Below are 20,123 nucleotides of genomic sequence, written 5' to 3' on the forward strand. Positions count from 1 at the left end.
TGTAACCCTCTGCCCTAGACTGAGGTTTCTCATCTTCTTTGCATTTCAGGCCAGACACTTTGTTGTGGGGGCTGTCCTGGCATGGTGGGGGATTTAGCAGCATCCTTGGTCTTTACCCACTGGTACCACCAAGTTGTAACTATTGAAAATGTCTCCAGACATTGCCAAATACTGTATTCTCTGGGGCACAAAATCTCTGCTAGTTAAAACCACAGGTATAAAGCACAGTAAAGATTTAATTATCAAGTCAAAATCTTGTCACACATTTATGTGCAAAGCACTGTTCTGAGGAACCACAAATAAACTCAGCCTGAGTTAGCCCAGCTTTGCATGTACATGGAGATAGGACAAGTGGAACGTAAGAAAGGGGGAGTGTCACAAGGCAGCACATCGTTGCTCGCCACACGAAGGTTGAACATGTGATAAAGCAATGTGTGTGCTATTAATGAGTTGTAATTTCATGTTCATTGGCCTTTGCAACTTGGATCATATGGTTCCTGGCTCCCTGCTGCCACAGGGTGGCATCATGCTACACACGCAGGGACAGTGAAACATCAAAACAATGCCACGGGATGACAGCTTCGGGGTGGATGGATGGCCAAGACTCATTGTGGAAAAACAGTAATTTTCCCTAAAGGACAGCTAAGGTAAAGTAAGCCAGGGATGGATCTGGGACTGGAGGACTAATTTCTTGAATTCTCTCAGTCACTAATGCCATGAACATCTGTGAAGCTTCTCGTATTGGCCAGGCACTGTGCTGGAGGTCATGTAGATTCCCACGGAAGGTGTGGACAGCCTCTTCCATAAAGGGGCAGAGGACCAACCCTATATAGGAACTGTGTCTAGGAGGTTCTATGGTAGGTCAGTCTGGGTGCTATAGGATACAGAGGAGGTGGCTAACCCATCTGCAGGTGGTCCTCAGCAAATGGAGCTAAGCCCGGGTCATGGCAAGTGCAAAGGCCCAGAGCGTTCAAGAGCAAGGTGCACTGAGAAGCTGCAGGCAGCATCTGGCTGGAGTGCAGAGTGCAGGGGACAGCAGGGAGGGGTGGGACTGTTGAGGGAGGCAGGCGTGGTAAGACGTTAAGGGACTGTGTCCTCTGGAACTGAGATGCCATTCACCTTCTGACACGTATCGTCATGTTCCACAGACCATCGATAAATGCTCAGTGATCTGGGTGATCAGCGACGTAGAAAGAGTTTCAGGGGGAAGAGCCCATGAAGACCTTCTGAATGAGAGCATCAGGGCCTGCCAGCGGGGTTCCTGCAGGGACGTTGCCCTGGTGGTCACCAAGACTGACAAACTCCACTTGCCGGAATACCTAAGGTATCATGCTGGGCTTGCAGGGACGTGTTCCCCAGCAAGGGCTTTACTCCATAGGTCCTCACTGCTGTAACAACAGAGCTGGGCTTCACAATGTGGTGGTCATCTCAGGCCTTGGGAAGTGACTGCTGATGATGAAAGAGAAGTCCAGGTGACTTTCTGGGACATCAGGACCTTTGGTTGGGTTGTCTGGGTAATCTGAAACATGCAACCCCTCTTCCAGGGTGGCTGCTTAGATGTCAAGCTGCTGACCTTTACTCAGCTTCAGGGATGCCACTCATATATATAAGATGCAAACAGCACCTCCTGGATTGTGCAGCATGGTGGTCCCACCTGCCTCCACAGATATGCAAAGTGTAGATGCCCCCGCAAGTGGGAGGTACATTCTGTAACTCTGTCTGGTATGGTACAGCTTTGAAGTATCAGATTCTATTTCTGATTTGTCTACTCCCAAGATTTTTTAATTCATTTGGAGCAGGTCCTCAAGGTTTTAGACCTTTGGCCAAAAGTAGAAGCATTCTCTTACAGTGTTATTCTTACAAATAATAATGAAAGGAAAGCATTTTAGATTTAATAGATGTTAATAGAGTTGATTTTTATGTAGCTCTCTGTTGCCCCTGTAATTAAGGAGACTGTAACTTATCTTCCATATTGGGACACCTTTGAGAGTGAAATGGGGTGTTATTAGTCCTTCCAGAGGATCCATGGGTATTAACTGGGCTGTCCTGGGAACTTAGGGTGTGGGGTCACAGGACACCATGATGTTGATGCTTCTGTGCTCTAACAAGAGCTTCTTCCCCTGTCCCCTTGTCTGTTTCCCCCACACCAACTGAAACATAAGTCTGGCTGCTGTCTCCAGGAATTAACCTGCTCTCGAGGTCTGGGTTGGAATTTCAGCTTCCTTTTTTTTTCCCCTATAGTTTTTTCCACCCCATCCCCACCCCCCATCACAGAATAATATCTCAAGCTTTCCTTTTCCAGTGCCAACATTAAAACTAAACACAATGAGATCTAATTTAGTAACATGTATTGAACACCGTGGTAGGTTGCAGATTCAGAGGCACATTGCCTGGTCTCTGAGCTCATGGTCTGAAAGAGGGTTAAAGGCTACAGGAGAGGCATGAGCCAAGCGCTGTGGGGACCCAGGGCCAGAGGACTGTGTTTGACTGAGACGGGGGGGTAAGTCACAGAAAATTTCACAGGTGACAAAACGCTGGCTTGACATTGAGAAATGGATACATTTTTCAAATGGACACTGGAGGTAGAAGAAAGGGCATTAGGTCAATGGCAGATTAATTAGAGCTTATGCAATGGCACAGAGACATGACAGTATGTACTGCTTTCAGGGAAAGTCGAAAGACTGCCATGACATATGAGAAAAGTTAAGTAATTGTTACATTTTCTAATTTCATTTCAGGGAAAGAAAGGCAGGAAATGTAAGTATAGACTAGTTATTTTATTTTTATTTATTTATTTTTGTTGGCTGGCTGGTACGGGGACCCAAACCCTTGACTTTGGTGCTATGACACCACGCTGTAACCAACTGAGCTAACTGGCCAGCCCCAGACTACTTATTTTTAAAAATTTCTTTTATGATTGATATTAGATAATTCTGATATATGCATGTTTGACTGTCTGGGCCAAATGAAGATCTGCCAAAGATATGTATATCTTAGTGCTTTGTCCTTGTTGATAACCCTGGACTTTTTGGATGTTTTACTTCCTTTCACAACCTAGCAAGCTATTCAAAGTCAACGAGAGGCTGTTTTAGAAAGAAATGAAATGATAAGACTACAAAGGAATAGATTCCTCAAGGAAAAACTGAAGGTGAGTTAACAGATTTCCTTGTGTATTTTTCTGATTCTCAGCCACCAGATTTGGAGAAACGAACGTGTGTTTAGTCTTGTGTAGCAGCAAGGGCAAAAGCTTCAGAGTGGACGACTGGGACTTAACCCAGTCCTCCTGCCTAATACCTTTGGGACCTTAGGCAAGTCACGTTACCTCTCTGAGCCTCCCCTTTCTCATCTGTAAAATGGGAGATAATATCTACTTCCTGTGGTTGTTGGAAGGATTGAGTGAGCATGTGGTCTGCTGAGGACTATGTCCAGGTAAACCGGGCTCACCATACAGTTTGGGGTGTGCTTTGATAGAGCGCCATGGATCACAGAGGCAATGTTCAAACCACACTGGCAGTAGCAGGAGGTGGTCGGGGGGAGAGATTTGGGGAACACTCCTCAGACTGTAGAGTAGAATTTTGAACAACCAGTAGTCTTTGGCAATGTAAAGAAATAAAGGATGGGCATTTGGCAGGGAGGCAGGAATGTGGTTGGGATAGGCTGCCTTGTTTGGTGAACTAGATGAGAGTAGTTTTGAACAGCTTAGCAAAGGGCATGTGAAGGGGCGTGTTGAGAAAGGTCGAGCTGCAGTTTTCAAGCCTGAGTAATCATTCAGTGAGAATCTTAGTGGTTTCTTAAATTAGTTTTACTATTTTGTTGTTAAAATAGATACGAACATGAAATTCCTTATTGTAATAGTCTTATGCAACTATAAAACTGAAGTCTATTTTAAGATTAAATATAAACAAAACAACCCCTAAGTCAGGGCTGGCAGTTAGCTCAGTTGGTTAGAGTGTGGTGTTATAACACCGAAGTTAAGGGTTCAAATCCCTGTCCTGGCCAGTGGCCAAAACAAAAACAAAGAAACAAAAGCGATAAATCAGAGTAAATATAATGTGGTAGTTGATATGGTTTTGCTGACTCTAAATCTTCAGTACTGGGTTCAATAGTAAAAACATTTGGCCTTGTGTCCAGTTCTATACAAAATTGCTTTCTGTATTTCAACTTCACTAATATTGATATAGAAAGTGTCTGTTGCACAACGTGGAACTGAAAACTTTCTTTTCTTTTTAATTCAGAGTAATCAGGCCTCATACTTAAGCCAAGGTCTCTTACCAAGCAATTCTACCAAGCAATTCTTGAATGCCAATTTTAATGAGGCTGTACCTCAGTAAAGCTGTTCTTACTCTCTTGGATTGTTGGCATTAAAGAAATATGCATTTTATGAGTAGCTAGTCATATTATTTCTGGAACTGGAAACACAATACTTCAATGTACAATTCACTACTATGTTTATTACTAATAAACGTGGCAAATTGGTTTGTATGAGCTAGGGTCTGGGCAGCAATACATCAGCTTGCAAAGTTACTACGTTCTCGTTAATCTGATACAAGTTCTTTTAAGATCTGTAACCACACCTCCCACAGCTAGGTGATGGCTTGGTTCTGTGACCATTTTATTTCAGTTTGAATTATTGTGAAACCTTTCCTTGTACTGCACGCCTTCATTTGGAGCAAATTTAATTTTAATCATAGAAAATACTTGTATGAGGCAGAAGTTGATTATGATACGGTTGATTATATTCATATAGCCATAGGTCTATATTTGTTTTTAAAATTATAAAAATGAAAATTATGAAAAAGTGTTGTAAGAAAAATTATAGACCCCTGAGACTACATTTATGAATCTCTGTTTGGAAACGCTCTGCATTTTAGAAAGATTGTTTTCTCAGCAGTATGGAGAGTGGGTGGTGGGGAGGAGGACTGGTGAAGGCCAGGTATGCAGAGACCGGTCAGGAGGCTTTTCTGTGATCTAGGCGCAAAGTGATCAGAACCTGAACTGGGCACGATATGAACAGAAAGAGGGGGGTATTCAGTTGATGTTAGGGTTAAGTCTTCAGGTTTGGAAGATCGATTACATGTGGGAGATAAAAAAGAGAAAGGACTTGAGGTGACTGCTAGATTTCTGGCTCGGGACAAAATCAGGGAATGGTGAGACATTCAGAAAAACAGAATTCAGGAGGACCAGCAAGGTCTTTTGGGAGGAAAAGGAGGAACTTAATGAATTTGACATAGTGATTTTGAGAGTTTGGGGTACCCTATAGTTATTTTGGTTTTTGGGATTGGACCACTGCAAAAAGGCTGACTATAGGTAAAGATTTGGGAGCCAAGGCACGGATGGGGTGGGGTTGCCCAGAGATAGTAAATGGAAGGAACGAGTATAAAGTTAGTGTTAGAACTTTGCAGTATTTCTCAAGAGGCTTTTTTTCCCTTTTATTTATTTTTTCTTCTTTTCGGTGGTTGGTTGGCATGGGGATCCAAACCCTTGACATTGGTATTATCAACACTATGCTCTATCGAGTGAGTTAACTGGCCAGCCCTCAACAGTGGCTGTAGACCTGTCCTAAGTTTTGAAGGGCAGATCATGCCACCCTTTCCCACTATCTAAACACCAGTAAAGTTTCTCAGTCATTGTAACAACTAAGAATGCCCCCTAGTTGAGAATCCTGGGCTAATAGTATGGGATAAGAGTGTACTTGACTGCAAGTAAGAACAAGAATAAACTCCAGTCTTCACATGGCGTTCTCCTTGTGTGCATGTCTCTGTATCCAAATTTCCTCTTTTTATAAAGACACCAGTCATATTGGATTAGGGGCCCACTCTACTCCGGTATTCCTTCATCTTAATTAATTTCACCTGCAACGATCCAAGTTCCATATAATGTCACATTCTGAGGTACTGGGGTTATATGAATTTTGGGGGTGACAAGTCAACCCATAACTTGCAGGTGGAGACAACCACCACATGACTGCCACCTGGCCTACAGTAGCTATAAGATGCATCTCAATTTCAGAAATATTAAACAGTGGAAAAAATGTGCATTTTAGTACTGACAAACTATGATAGGATGTCAGCTGAAATTACTTGGTTGAAGAGTGAGGATTACAGTGATTATGGATTTAGGTTATCAGTTTCAGGTTCAGTACATAGACATAGGCTATGACATAGACATTGTACATAGACAGTAGTACATAGACATAGACATTGTTCCTTCCAAGACACCATGACATGGGCCCCATCCTATAGAAACATGGTATTCCAGGTCCACATCTTTTCTTACTGCCTGGTATGTTAGGGTTCACTTGAGCCTCCTTAAATTTTGCCCTAATACAGTTTGAAACCATAAAGTCTCACACAACTTTTTACTGTAACTTAATTTGCAAAGTTTTACTGCCTGATTTGACCTGATGGGATTTTGTGCTCCTACCAAGATTGTTAACTCTGTTTTACAAAAGTCCTTCAGGATTTGCACAAATGGAATAAATATATAGGCTGGATGTTGACATTCTCGGGCATGTCGTTTGAGCTGGATAATACTTTTGCTTTAACGTACCTTGTATTAGTTACTCAGTGTGAAGATTGTAATGAGCTCATGGCTGTTCATGGAATTACTGTGTTCTTTTTGATGCGTAACTTGTCACATCTTGGCCAGTGGGGGCCTTTAAGCTGATTCCCTTTAGCATCACTCAGACATTTAAAAAACATTCTTGCTCTCTAGCAACAACAAGATATTCAGGCCCATTTTGTTTTTTCCTGCCCCAAGACGTGGACCAACTACTCTCTAAGAAACTTGGGTTCCTTTTAACAGAGAATATTAAAAATAAAAGTTGGGTGCTAAGGGTACATATCAAATTATCGTGTACAAGTAAAGGCAGTGGCAGCGTGATACCACTGCAGAACAATTTTAATGACAAAGTAGAAAAGGTGGAGTTTTAAAAAATGGGGTCATGATTTATATTACTGATTTCAGTCTAACCCCAGCTTTACTGTGCTTCCATCTAATATCGCTTCTATTTTGAGTTTCCAAGTTTTCTCCACTTTCATATCTAATATCTTCTTATAGCCGTTGGTATAGCATGCCATACTTTGTCATGAGAAACCATGTGTTTAAATCATAATACTGTCTAATCTTTCTTTTTTTTTTTTTTTCCTTTTTGTCTTTTTTCGTGTCCGGCAACGGATCGCAACCCTCAGTGTCGCGCCCGTACCGGACCGGGACCGGCAACGGGATCTCAAACCTCGGTGCTGCGCCCGCATCTCGCTCAGCCAGTGAGCGGGAACCGGTCTGTATGTGGAATCCGAACCCTCGGCGGGAGCACCGCCGCACTCCCAAGCGGCGCACTGTAGCAGTGCGCCACCGGGCCGGCCCCCTGTCTAATCTTTCTATAGCATAATTTGCTGAGTGCCTACTTACGTCTTGGATTTTACCCACCAGCTACACTCTTTCTCCTTCTCTTTTACAATAATGTGGAACCTGCATACTATAGTCACTTTATTGTCACTATAAAAATATTTCTTTTTACTACAGTAAAAAGCATAAATGTTAACTAATCTTCAATATTTTTTAGAAAAGATATACAAAACTTAGAGCAAGATTCTAAATTATGGAAACACACTGAGCGAGGCATATACCTTTCTTGTAACATTTTAAGAACCCTACTCAAATTTAATTCCATCTCCCAGTAGAAAATAGTTTCAACTTTCCCTAAACTTTTTCCTGGAGTCAAAACTCTATCAGAATAAAGGAAAAATCTCAGTAGATCCTTCGTACAGCTTCAGCCTCAACTTTATAGTGTGTGGGGGCTTCTGACAGCTGACACAGGTGTCTCTGTGCCGGCTTTAACTGCACGTGCTTACAACTCACCAGAGATACAGCTTCCCACCAATCCCTGTGGACTAAGGCCTCCACCCACTCAGCTCATTTATATCTTCGCATCAGAAAGAGATGGACAACTCCCTACTGTTTTCTATGTCCTCCAAATATCCATGCACACACATGCACACTCTATATGGCTTTTCTCTTTTAAGTGAGAAGAATGAAAAATTATGGAACAATATTTATGTATAACGCTAGTGTGATTTCTCAGTGATGATGTTTTTCTAATCATAAGAAAAGATTCTCTCATGTAATTCTTAGTTCCTTGACATTTAAAACCATGATTTGCTTAAATATTACTCTGCATTAAAATATGTATGATTACTAACTACCTGGCTAAGAAACTTTCACTTTTATAGGACCTTGTCCAGTGTTCTGCTGGTAAATGTTCAACAACCAGCTTTCATTTTTTTTAAAAAACCAACAATAAAAAACTGATTTGTATCATTTGCTAATTCCTATGGTGTAAATCCTGCCGTTGCCAATTTCTCGCTGCCTAAGTGACGTCACTGAACGCAGAGCTGGTGTAAGTTGGCTCTAGCACTCCACTGCCTTTTCCAGAGATGTGCTTTTCCAAAAAGGATCCTGGTACTTCCCCCCCAACCCCGACCCCGCACATTTAAATGCACTTTCGAACTATTTCCTCTATGCATTTCCTTCTAGAATAGATATTTTTAACTCCCAGGAGAATAATTTCTATACAGCAATTTCCTTACAACTTCTGGCCATGTTAGGAGTGGACATATGGCAACACCTGACATTTAGAATATTGTCTGTTTCTTCTGGGGCTCCGGCAGAACTGCGGGTACATGTGCTGAACTCTGCCACAGCTCTTGTGAGTCTGTGCGTTGTTTCTTCTGCCGTGGATGAGTTCTGATCCCTGGTTACTTACTTCTCTCGCTTCAGAGAAAACTGCCAGCTGACTCCAAGGTTCTAGAAGCCTCAGATCTGGTGTACACAGTAAGCGCCCAAGAGTACTGGCGGCAGGTTCTCCTCACCGAGGAGGAAACTGGTAACTTAACGTTTATTTTTATTTATTTTTTATCTCAATCACTGAAATTCTCAAGTGTAAGCTTGGCACTTTGAATTTCCTGCTCTAGACCTTTTTGTGCTACACAAAAAAATTTTTCCCAGCTTGCCACATTTTCTGTATTTATTAGTTTCCATATTTATAGTCTGCATTGCTGTGGTGCCTGAGACCACAACTCCTCTACCCTCTAAATCTTACCATGGGCTGGTAAAGTTCAAATGATCAGGTTGTCATTTCCTTGCTACATATTTGGCTTGATATTTCATACCCACCCACAATGGGTATCAGCAGTATTTTTTGTCTTAAAAAAAGCAGTATTTTTTGTCTGTGGGGCAGAAAAAGTAGACGGCATGGCCCCTTCATGGAAATTAAAATCCACACAAGGAGCAAATACTAACCCATGTGCAAAAATTAAAAACAAGGCTTAATTAAATGGTGCTGACTGCAAGTACAAGAGAAGGTCAGAGATCTAGACATCTGTGTGGACCAGATTGCACGGTGAAAACTGGGTGAGCAGGCAGGGTCTGAGCCGGACTTCCATCTGAGCTTAGAAGGGCATAGAACACTTACGCATTTTACTAGACTTCTATGTATGTGAATGGGGGAGAGCAATTATGAAACATTCTCAGAAATGGGGGAACTGCTTGAACAAGCTTGTAAAAGACAAAATTAGCATGGCACATGCAAGGGCTAATATAGAAAAATTGCCATGTACAGAAACAATGGGGAAAAGTCAGGTGGCATGTGTTATCTTCTGACTGACAAGGGGTTGGGGCACAGGCAAGTTTCTGATCTAGAATCCCACGTGTCAGAGGTTCCGTTCTATGCAAGCAAGGGCTATTCTGATGCTGAAGGTTATTTTACAGAAAAATTTAGAGGACCAAAGAGCTGAAACTCTAGAAATATGAGCACTTTGGTTCAACTATGCAGGTGAGCACCAATCCAAAGAAAGTGCCTATTTTTAAAATCAGCCTGTACTTTTCCGTGTAGTTTATTGTATATAGCTAAATAAAATTAATATTCAGCATTGCCGAGCAACCATTCTTTCTTGCTGATCCTGGACATGGCAAAATGTCCTTCAGAAAGGTTGGCTTAGTGGGCAGCCAGCCCATGTGGGACCTCCACTACAGTCCCTTTGGACTGCCACTCTGATCTTTCAACGTTTGTATGAATTCTGTTGACTACAAAACTTCCAGCCTTTAAAATCTGTTTGTGCTCCTTGTGAATTCCAGAAATCCCCAAGTTAAGAGAATACATAAGGAAAAGGCTCTTGGACAAGAAGAGGAGGTTGGTGACCAAGTTTGTCACTGAAGCCTTTGGCCTGTTGCTTCTCACTGACAGTTTCAACTCCGTGGGAAACCTGCCGGTATGGAAGAGGTCTGGGTGATGTCTTCTCTCCCTCCCCGCCTGGGCACAGCACTCCTTCTACCAAGTTAGAAAATTAACATGTGATATTTTTTCCTTTCATATCAAAGGAAGAGGTGAAGTTCAGAGTCTAAGAGGACAAAAAGACAACTGAAGGGTTTAAGTCATAACATTTGGGTAAAAGAGTAAGGAATAATATTTTACCTAGACAGATGGGCTAGGGGAAAAGGTAAAAATAGGGGTGATTTTCCATCTCTCCCAAGGCTTAAACAAGATGGATTGTGTTTAGATGGTGGCAGGAGTGATTTGGTTTACTTCTAGCAGATTACAGACATTTCCCGGTTATCCCGGAGAGACATGCTTACGCATACAATCCAAAAACGTTTCTTCTGTCTCTGGATTTTCCTCCTGCCCTAGTACTGTTGGGACCTCAAACTCAGAGCAGCAGCGTAGTCAAATGTAAGAGGCAGGAAACGAGGAGGGAATTTGAACAGAGAGTTTACATATTTATCTTCACTGTCTAGAATGCGGGCCTTCTGAGTGACCAGTGAAAACTGACTTTTTTCATAGTAATGGACAAACATCTCTTCGCTAGCTAATTTTTTCTTTTTAACCTTAAAATAAGAGGGATAAGCTGCTAGATTAGAGGCATGGGAGAGTATCAGAGAAAAACCTGTTGCTGTCATCAGTCACCAACTACATTGTTTCCTTGTGAGAGTCTGAATATACAAAGGACAAGGGCTAGTTTCTATGTAAAAATAGAACTTTGACCCACTGCCTACAGCAATCTGCCCAGGAAACCAACCCCTTATCTACAATAAACAGCCCAGAAAGCCAGCTTGCTACCTGTCAAACTTGGAGGAAGTCAAACTGCACTCTCTAGCAACAGTCCAGGACCATGAACAGTAACTTCTCTAACCATCGGCCCCAAATGTCCAGGGCCTGATTAATAACCTCCCTCTTACTTGTCACTGCTTCCAAATTATAACCAGTCAGAGAAAGCCAAATAGTCTCCCTGCCCAATCACGCAGGATGCCTTGCTTCTAGCGAGAGCCTGCAGCTGCCCAGGCTGATAGCCCGCACCTGGGGTACACCCCGAGCCTTCCTTGTCCCGCTGCGAGCTTCCCCACTCCTCTGCCTGCATGCGAGTCTCTGCCAAACTCACTGTATGGGGCTGACTCCTGCGGTCACAGGCGCCGAATCAACAGCCTTTGCTTTTCTCGTTTGGTTGAGTCGTCTGACTTCTGGTTATGCCAGAACAGTGGCCAAGAAAGTTCACCAGTAGGGATCCCTGAATCCCTCAGGGCTGGTCTGGGAATGGGAAGGTGAGACTGGAGGGCCCTGCAGGGTGGCAAGGAGAAGCAGATGCCTGAGACCTTACCTCTCAGTGCCACCTTAAGACAACAATCTTTGCAGTTGTGGCCAAAGGCCCACATGTGAAAAATTCTGTATATTTTCAGGTGACATGGAGAGCAGAATTCACTATCTTTTCCCATCACATTTGGGTCTGGTTGTGTGAGACAAAACAAAACAAAAAACTTCTGGAATCTGAGATTTTCTAATTTGGCTTTTGTCCTCTGAAATAGTTGGGGAAGGGTTTGACCTTCCAACATCCTGAATAAGTTCTTCAGGGTGACATTTGCTTCTCTGCCCAGCACAAGATTGCTTTTGGAAGTGCTGATGGAAAATGAATCAGATGTGGTGCGGTGTGCAGTTGATGTGTTTTACAATCACAGGGATAAGGCATTTTGCAATCAAGCCTGGAAGTGCCCGCTGCCCGTGCTCCTCTTTGCTAATGCAGGGGTGCAGCCTGGGTGGGGCTCAGTCCCAGCCTTGCAGCCAGATTCCAGGCAGAGGAAAATACAGAAGGGAGGCTGATTGGCACTTCTGTGACAGTCATTGCAGGAAGTTGCCAGCAGCAATCCGCAAAATTCCTTGGCCTTCAATAGCCGTCTCATCTTAGCTCTCTGATGGAAAGTTGGAAAGCCAGAATTTCATCAGTTCCTTTGAATTCTGAAAAATCAAACCTAAAACAATGTGTGATTTTTTTTTTTTTAAGATTGTGACTCAAACTGAAAATTTACAGTTTGGATAGTTAGTGACTTTCAATGAATAGTCATTATGTTTTTAATAACCAATAGGAAGTTGATTATGACATCTCAATGTCGAGTGAGTACTGCGTTTATAACCACCAGATGCCAGCTCTTCTCTTCCTCATTCTTCCGTTTACTCAACGGGGATTTTATTGAGAGTGAGGCGCTGTGGGAATCCTGCCTGTAGATTTTCTGCCCATGACTTCTTTCTTATTTCATTTCGATCACTGGCGACACCACAAATACAAAAGAATCTAAAGGGCGTGCTGGGAAAAAAAGGATGCCTATTGTCAGTGGTGAAAACCAGCAAAATCCCCAGGGTGCGCCTACAGCTACGTAGTCTCCATAAGCTCCGCAACTCACAACTCCAAGGTTCACAGAGTTTTAAAGTTTGTGGCTGTTTCCAAGCTCATTTGGAATGTACTTCAACGATGATGCAGTTGTGATCCAGAGAAGTTAAGTCACCTGTATAAGGTCACACATTGATTTGAGAACTATGTCTGTCTATTTGGAGTAGAGTTTGAAAGCCTACCTTATCTAGCAAGTTTCTCCACGCCAGTCATTCAATCCACAGATGTTTATGGATTGTCTCTGTGCCATATCCTAGAATAAAGGGACGTGTGTGTCCCTTCAGTAAGTTCCTAGTCCCCGGAAGGAGACAAGCAGTGAGAGAGATGTCACGCAGCAGGAGATGCTGCAGCACAGAGCCCCGACTCTGCCTGGGAGTCAGGGAATCATCTCATGGGACGTGACCCCTGGGCTTTGTCTTGAAAGATGAAAAGATGGGAACAGCGTGGGCAAAAGCCTAGGGTCAGAAGGGACGGCCTGCATGGGGAGTGGTAGCAAATTCAGCGGCAGCTGCCTGGGAGGACATGTTGGCAAACAGAGAGGCCAGCTGAGCCCCGGCAAGGAAGGGCCTGAGTGCCAAGACGGGTGTGTGCAGGCCCCGTGGAGTCCTCCCGGGTTCTCGCACAGGTTCTATCATGGGGAACACTACCACGAGTGCCCAGTTTGGAACCTAGACATCAAGGCTGTCCCAGGGGTCACTCCCTTGTATTAATTGAATATATGTTTTTCTCCCTAACTAGACTGTATTTTCCTTTGAAGAAGGGACCATGGCTCTCTTTTTGTGGTCCCGAAACTTGGCTGTTCAAAGTGTAGTCCAGGGCCCAGAAAAATCAGCATCGCCTGGGGGCTGGCTAGAAATGAGACTCCCAGACCTTCAGATTTTAAGAAGGTCTCCTGGAGACTTGTACGCACATTACAGTGTGAGAAACACTATCCTCGAAAACTGCTTTGTGCAGAGTCGAAGCTCATTAAGTGTCAGATAGGACGTCATTAGAAAAATCTGTATTAATAACAATTGGATTTTAATTTGGATAATTATTTCCCCAGATAGCCCAATCGACTATATACCTGAAATAAGTTGCAGCAGACAGATATTTCTTCCATCTCACAAAACCTCAGAGGGTCTGTGCACTGAGGGGTGCTGTGCTGGGGACAATGAGGAGAACTCAACTCTGGGTGATCATCTCAAGCTAAATCTTGGGTCGGTGACAGGCCTAAAGGAAGCAAAGCTTGAGGAGCAGGTGCCTTTAGGGCAGGGGTGGCCTGATGGTCCTTGTGGCTCTTGTCCCCAGAACGAACACTTGCACATGAGCGGCCTGCGCAGATTGGTGGAAGAGAAGATAGAGCTGCTGGAGACGGCCATCGAGCAGTGCTTTGCCCACATCCAGCAGCCCCTGCAGCAAGGGGTCAGCAACGCCAGGACTTCCTATCGACACATCCTCAGGGCATGCCTGGTGGTGAGTGGCCCTTCCAGGGAACACCCAGGGTATTTCATGAGGGCTGCCTACTCCCGAGCTCCTTTTCCACTATCTCGCTTTCAAAAGAAATAAAGAGCTAGAAGAGAAGAGGGGAGGGTGAAAACTGAACGTTAGAAAGCCCACATAGGACTTGCACAGCTGTGGTTAGCGGGACCAGGGAAGTGCACGATTCAGCAGAGACAGTTGGAATTTAGGAGCTGGGTCTTGGTTTGAGCGCCAGCTCCACCAAACATCTACTGTATATGTAGCCCTGGGCAAGACCCCAAATCCATTCACATCCCTAAACCCATTAAAACCTCTTGTTTTTCTCTTCTGTAAAATGGGGATGCTAAATGCTTGTCCCCGCCTGTCTTGTGGCATTGATGTCAGTATGGATTTGATTACACAGTAGAAAACATCTTGGAAGCTCTCACTTGGCATGCAAATTGTTTTATTTCTTATTTCGTCATATGTGGTTTCTCTCTCTTTCCTTTCCTTTCCTTCTTTTTCTTTTCTTTCTTTTTTGGTGGCTGGCTGTGTACGGGGATCCGAACCCTTGACCCTGATGTTATAGTTGTGTGGGGTTTCTGAGGGATGAAATGTAAATGCAAGGCAGTATTTATCTAAGACGAGAGGGTGAAAAAAGGCCCACTGTAACAGTTTGCCATGGCTGCTGGGACAGAATACCACAGATGGAGTGGCTTAAACAATAAAAATTATTTTCTCATAGTTCTGAAGGCTGGAGATCCAAGATCAAGGTGTCGGCAGGTGATTTCTTCTGAGACCTCGCTCTTTGACCTGCAGACGGCCACCCTCCCATGTGTCCTCACGTGGTCTTTCCTCCATGCACACACACTCCTGATGTCTCTCTCTTCCTACAGGGACCTGTTCAATTAGGGCCCCAACCTATGACCTTGGTTAACCTTAGTTACCTCTTCAAGACCCTGTCTCCAAACACAGTTTCATGGGGTTAGGGCTTCAACATATGAACTTTGTGGAGGCGGGGGGACACAATTCAGTCCGTAAGGTCCATGGTGAGTAAGGGGTGACAGATGACAGACACTGCTCATGTGCAAGGATGGTGTGGAGGGAGGTCTCTAGAGCCGGGAGCAGTGCGTGGAGTATGTGCGGTGGTAGTTTTTATTATGAGCTGGAAAGTTGGAATGTTAGCAGTGAAAAATGTGCGCAGGGTTGTGCATTAATGGAGCTCTTGCATTTCTGTGGCCTTTTATACCAGAGGATACTAGCTTTCTAGCACACGGCCTCTCCTGGGGGTTATCTGCATATTTCATGTAAAAGCTTGTTTAAGCATCTAGATTAGCAGGTATATGTGCTGCACTTGGGATAAAAGGGAAGTAGGAGACACCTCTAGTGTATGACAGAGGATGAATGCTAAAAGAACTAAAAGCTGAAAGAGTAAATAAGTCGGAAGGATTCTGGGGTCACTGGGGAGGACTGTTAGTGTCTGGCCACAGGAGAGTGAGCACTGGCATGTCTTCCACGGCTGGGCTGGGGGCTGAGTAGTCGTGCATGTGGTGAGTGTGCATTCATTTGTTCAGTAAACATGAGCATGTGCTTACTCTGGGCCCAGACACTGTGCATATTACCTTGTTCAGCCCTCACAACCATTCTGTGTGGCAAACACCCATATTATTATTTTAATTTTGTAGGCTTAAAGAGCCTGAGTACCTTTTCCGTGGCCACACATGGACTCCACATCTAACACAGGCCTATGAAACTTCAGAACCGAGGCACCCAGTCCCTACTGGTGCCTGGTCGCATCTCCTAAACTGTCTTCTGCAAACTGTTGTAGCTACTTGTCATTGCCAACCAGTGACACAGTTTAACATTTGCAAATCCCAATAAAAATAGTACATTTTGGCACATGCATTCATTTCTTCATGAAACAAGGACTGTTGAACACAAGGCTTGATTGCTAAGAGTCAGCGTATCCCATGGTGAAGGACACAGGTTCTGGTTTGCATCTCTGCTTCCCCGTCTGTCAGCTATGTGACTGTGACAAGTCACTTAACCTCTTTGTGCCTCAGGTTCCTTATGTGTAAAATGGGCACCATTGTACCCATATTGTAGGGTTGTCGTAAAGATATAGTCCCTGAGCTTGACCAAGGAATTCAGTATATAGAGTTTAATATAAGTCAACCATTATTATTATTAGTTTTGGGGGATCCACTCTCTGCTCAGAGGAATTAGGACAGCATGTGGAGAACTGGAACAAAAGGTAGCCTGTTGGTGAGGACCCTGGGAGAGCCACAACGTGCTCCAGATGTTCAGAGGAGGGAGCGCATCCTGGGGGGGGGGGGCAGGTTGAAATCTTTTGGATGCAAATCAGAGTCCCTCCCTCAAGCCAGCCTAAATGATAAGGAGGTGTACTGGCCCTCCTGTCTGGGAGCTGGAGGAAGCGGGGCCTGGAGGATGAGCTGAATCAGTGGCCCTGGGCCTCCTCCTCTAAGGCCCTTGTTCTCATCTGTGTGGGCCTCATCTCAGGCCGTTTCCCTCCCAATACGGCATGGGTGTAGCTGTTCTTGGATTCACATCCGTCCTCCACAGGCTCTGGAGCAGGGTCTGTCAACCTCGGCATTATTGACATTTTGGGCCAGATCATTCTTTGTTGTGAGGGGCTGTCCTATGAATCACAGGGTGTTTAGTGTCCCTGGACTCTACCCATTGGATGCCAATAGCACCCACCACTCTTCAGTTGTGACAAAATCACTCCAGGTTGAAAACCACAGGTCTAGAGGAAGTTGCTCTCTCATAAGAGTGAAGAAACTTCTCAGAAACCCGAGCAAACCTTCCTTGGTGTTTCTTTGGCTCTAAATAGGTTCCATGCCTATTTCTAACGGATCTCTGAAACAAGAGAATGCCTCATGCCTAATAGCTTAAGCCTGTGTATGTGTCCCATCCTGGAGCTGGAGATAGAGTTAATATCCTCTGGAGCAGAAGGACTAGGTAGGGGACAACTGGAATTGCCAGGTGAAGGGGGAGTGGATGTTGGGAAAGAAGTCCCAGGGCTCATTAGAGGACAATCCAATAAGGCTTCAAGAGGGTGATATGGAGCCTGGCCCTGAAAGATCAGTGGTGTTTCCATAGGCAGAAGAATAGAGGGAAGGGTGGGCATTCCAGGTGAGGAAGGAGAAAACACTTTGGAGAACCAGCAGGTGGATCAGTCTATCTAACTGTAGCTTAAAGCACACACAGCAGGGTTCTGGGGTGTCAGGCTGGAAAGAGTCAGCTTGGTGGAGACTTTAGACCAGGCTAACGAGTTTGAATATACTGAAATTTTGAGCAGGAGAGTGGCTTCATCAGAAGTATGCTACAGGAAGCTCAACGCTTTGGGAAATACTGGAGGCAGAGAGCCCAGTTAGGAGATGCTGAGATCAGATGAGACACAGCAGGGTCTGAACAAGGGTTGTAGCAAATGGGATAGAGAGGAAGAGATGGCTTGGAGAGCAAATTTGAAGGATGTCTCGATCGAGATTGTCGATAGTTCAGATGTGGAGTTTGTGGGGGAGCAAGGAGGCAAGACTTCTGGGAAGATTTGCACATAAGAGAAAGGAGATCTCATCAATTTGAAAAAGGAGTAAGGAGATGATGGGGAGGAGCTTATCTCTGGGTTAAGTGGTGGGGGAAGCAATGTACTCAGTGTTGGAGATCATGTATTTAGTGTTTAGTGCAGGTAGAATGTCTAATAACCTGCCTTCTTAGCGCAGTAGGCAGCACGTCAGTCCCATAATCTGAAGGTCCTGAGTTCGAGCCTGAGAGAGGGCAGTGTAGTTTTGGCCGGCCCGGTGGCGCACTGCTACAGTGCGCCACTTGGGAAGCGCGGCGGTGCTCCCGCCCAAGGGTTCGGATCCCACATACAGACCTGCTCACTGGCTGAGCGAGGTGCGGGTGCGGCACCGAGGGTTGCGATCCCGTTGCCGGTCCCGGTCCGGTACGGGCGCGACACTGAGGGTTGCGATCCGCTGCCGGTCACGAAAAAAGACAAAAAGGAAAAAAAAAAGAATGTCTAATAAAATGAGAGAAGTGTGGACTTCGGGCCCTAGAGAGAGGTGGGGCTGGAGGTCACCTACATGGAATTGATAGTTGAACCTACAGGAGTGCATGGAATTGAGAAGTAGAGAGGACAAGGATATGAAATGTCCTCATAAAAAGGACACATTTAGGGAGCAGAAGAATGAAAAAGAGCCAGGGAAGGGGGTGGAGAAGGATTAGTCTGAGAGGTAGTAGGAGAAGGAAATAGTGTAAGGCCTATTTTCTTATTTTTTTATACTTATTTTTAGAGTAATGCTTTATTTCTTATTTTCGAACAAGAAAACCAAGGCAAGAAAATTTGTTAAGAAGGAAATTATCAGATGCTTCTGAGATGCCAAAGAAAATTAGGATGTGGATGGCCATTAGACTTGGCCATTATGGTGTATTAGTCCACTTTTGTGCTGCTATAACAGAATACCTGAAACTGGGTAATTTATAAGGAAGAGGTTTATTTGGCCCATGATTCTGGGACAGCTTAATCTGGCACAGGCCTCAGGCCACTTCTACTCACAGTGGAAAGTGGCAGGCAGATGGCAGGTGCAAGATCACAGAGTGAGAGGAAGCCAGAGAGAGAAGGAGGGGCAGTGCCAGGGTCCTTTAAACAACCAGCTCTCGTGAGAACTAATAGAGCAAGAACTCACTCACTACTCTCCCCCAGGAGGGTATTAATCCACTCATGAGGGATCTGCTCCCCATGACCCAAACAGCTCTGACATTGCCACATTGGGGATCAGATTTCCACAGGAGCTTTGAGGGAACAACAGATCCAAACTTTGTCAGTGGTTATGTACTGGTGACTGTGGTGGGCAGCCTCCGAGATGGCACCCAGGGTTCCTCACTGCCTGGTATTCATGCCCTTGTGGAGTCTCCCCCTGCATTGAACCAGGCTAGTTTCTGAGACTAGCAGAATGCTGCAGAGGTGACGCTGTGTAGCTTCTGAGGCTAAGTCACTAAGGGCCACAGAGGCCTCCACGGTGGTCTCTTGGATCACTTGCTCAGAGGGAAACCAGCCCCCATGTGCTGACATCAAGCTGCCGTGTGGAGAGACCCACATGGAGAGGAGCTGAGGGCTCCTTCCTGAGGCCAGTCTCCAGCACCAGCTTGCAGCCACATGTCCTTGGAAGCAGATCCCCCAGCCCAGTGCAGGTGACCATAGCACAGCCATGCCTGAACAGACCTCATGAGAAACCCTGAGCCAGAAGTGGCCAGCCAAGCCACCCCCACATCCTGACCCACTGAATCCGTGAGAGATAATAGTAATGTTCACTGTTTTTTAAGCCGTAACACCACTACATTTGGGGTAGATTGTTTTGTAGCAATAGATGGCCAAGTAACCCTGAAGACAACTGTTTCTGTCCAATGGTTGAAGAACCCAGATCACAAAAAGTGAGTGAGTGAGTGGGTGCTGAGAAGGTGAAGGCACAAAGTGGGGGCCACCCCGTGGAGACAGTTTGCTTGTGAAAGGAAGGAGCAACACGAGCCTTTTTCAGGCTTCATGGGGACTTCAGCACACCCACTGTGCCCTCCCTCATCAGCCCTTCTTTCTCTGGGACAACAAACATGCCCAAGGTGTTCCTGTCTGATCAATAACATTCCTTTGTAATCAGAAATTTGGGCAAACATTTATATACTAACATTCTATCACTACTCAACACAGTAAAGTAACCTAAATGTCTAAAAGTAACAGAATGGTAAAATGAATTATTCTACATCCGTATGATGTTATATTCCATGCTTATGAAGATGATTTTTTGGAATGTATTTACAATGATTTGGGGATATGCTCATGTTGTAATATTAAGTGAAAAGAGTACACACACACATATAAAGAGCGTATCATGCCAACTGTATCATGCTATGCAGCAATTCACTTAAAACATATTTCCTTAAAATATGTATCATTGA

At 44.6% G+C, this 20,123-nt stretch overlaps 1 protein-coding gene and 1 non-coding gene across 2 annotated transcripts in view; both read left to right on the forward strand.

The window, feature by feature from the left end:
- Positions 1-20,123, forward strand: part of NUGGC (nuclear GTPase, germinal center associated) — a 42,735-nt gene that overhangs the window by 12,443 nt on the left and 10,169 nt on the right. Inside the window, exons 7-12 of the mRNA XM_008575872.1 lie at positions 1,149-1,324; positions 2,739-2,757; positions 3,059-3,148; positions 8,779-8,884; positions 10,135-10,268; positions 14,001-14,165. Of these exons, the coding sequence (XP_008574094.1) occupies positions 1,149-1,324; positions 2,739-2,757; positions 3,059-3,148; positions 8,779-8,884; positions 10,135-10,268; positions 14,001-14,165 (690 nt within the window). The remainder of the gene's footprint in view (positions 1-1,148; positions 1,325-2,738; positions 2,758-3,058; positions 3,149-8,778; positions 8,885-10,134; positions 10,269-14,000; positions 14,166-20,123) is intronic.
- On the forward strand, positions 17,879-17,951 carry TRNAM-CAU. Its single transcript has one exon. It is a non-coding gene; the product is annotated as a tRNA-Met (tRNA).

Source organism: Galeopterus variegatus, unplaced genomic scaffold (assembly GCF_000696425.1).
Source record: "Galeopterus variegatus unplaced genomic scaffold, G_variegatus-3.0.2 Scaffold1249, whole genome shotgun sequence".
Taxonomy (NCBI): domain Eukaryota; kingdom Metazoa; phylum Chordata; class Mammalia; order Dermoptera; family Cynocephalidae; genus Galeopterus; species Galeopterus variegatus.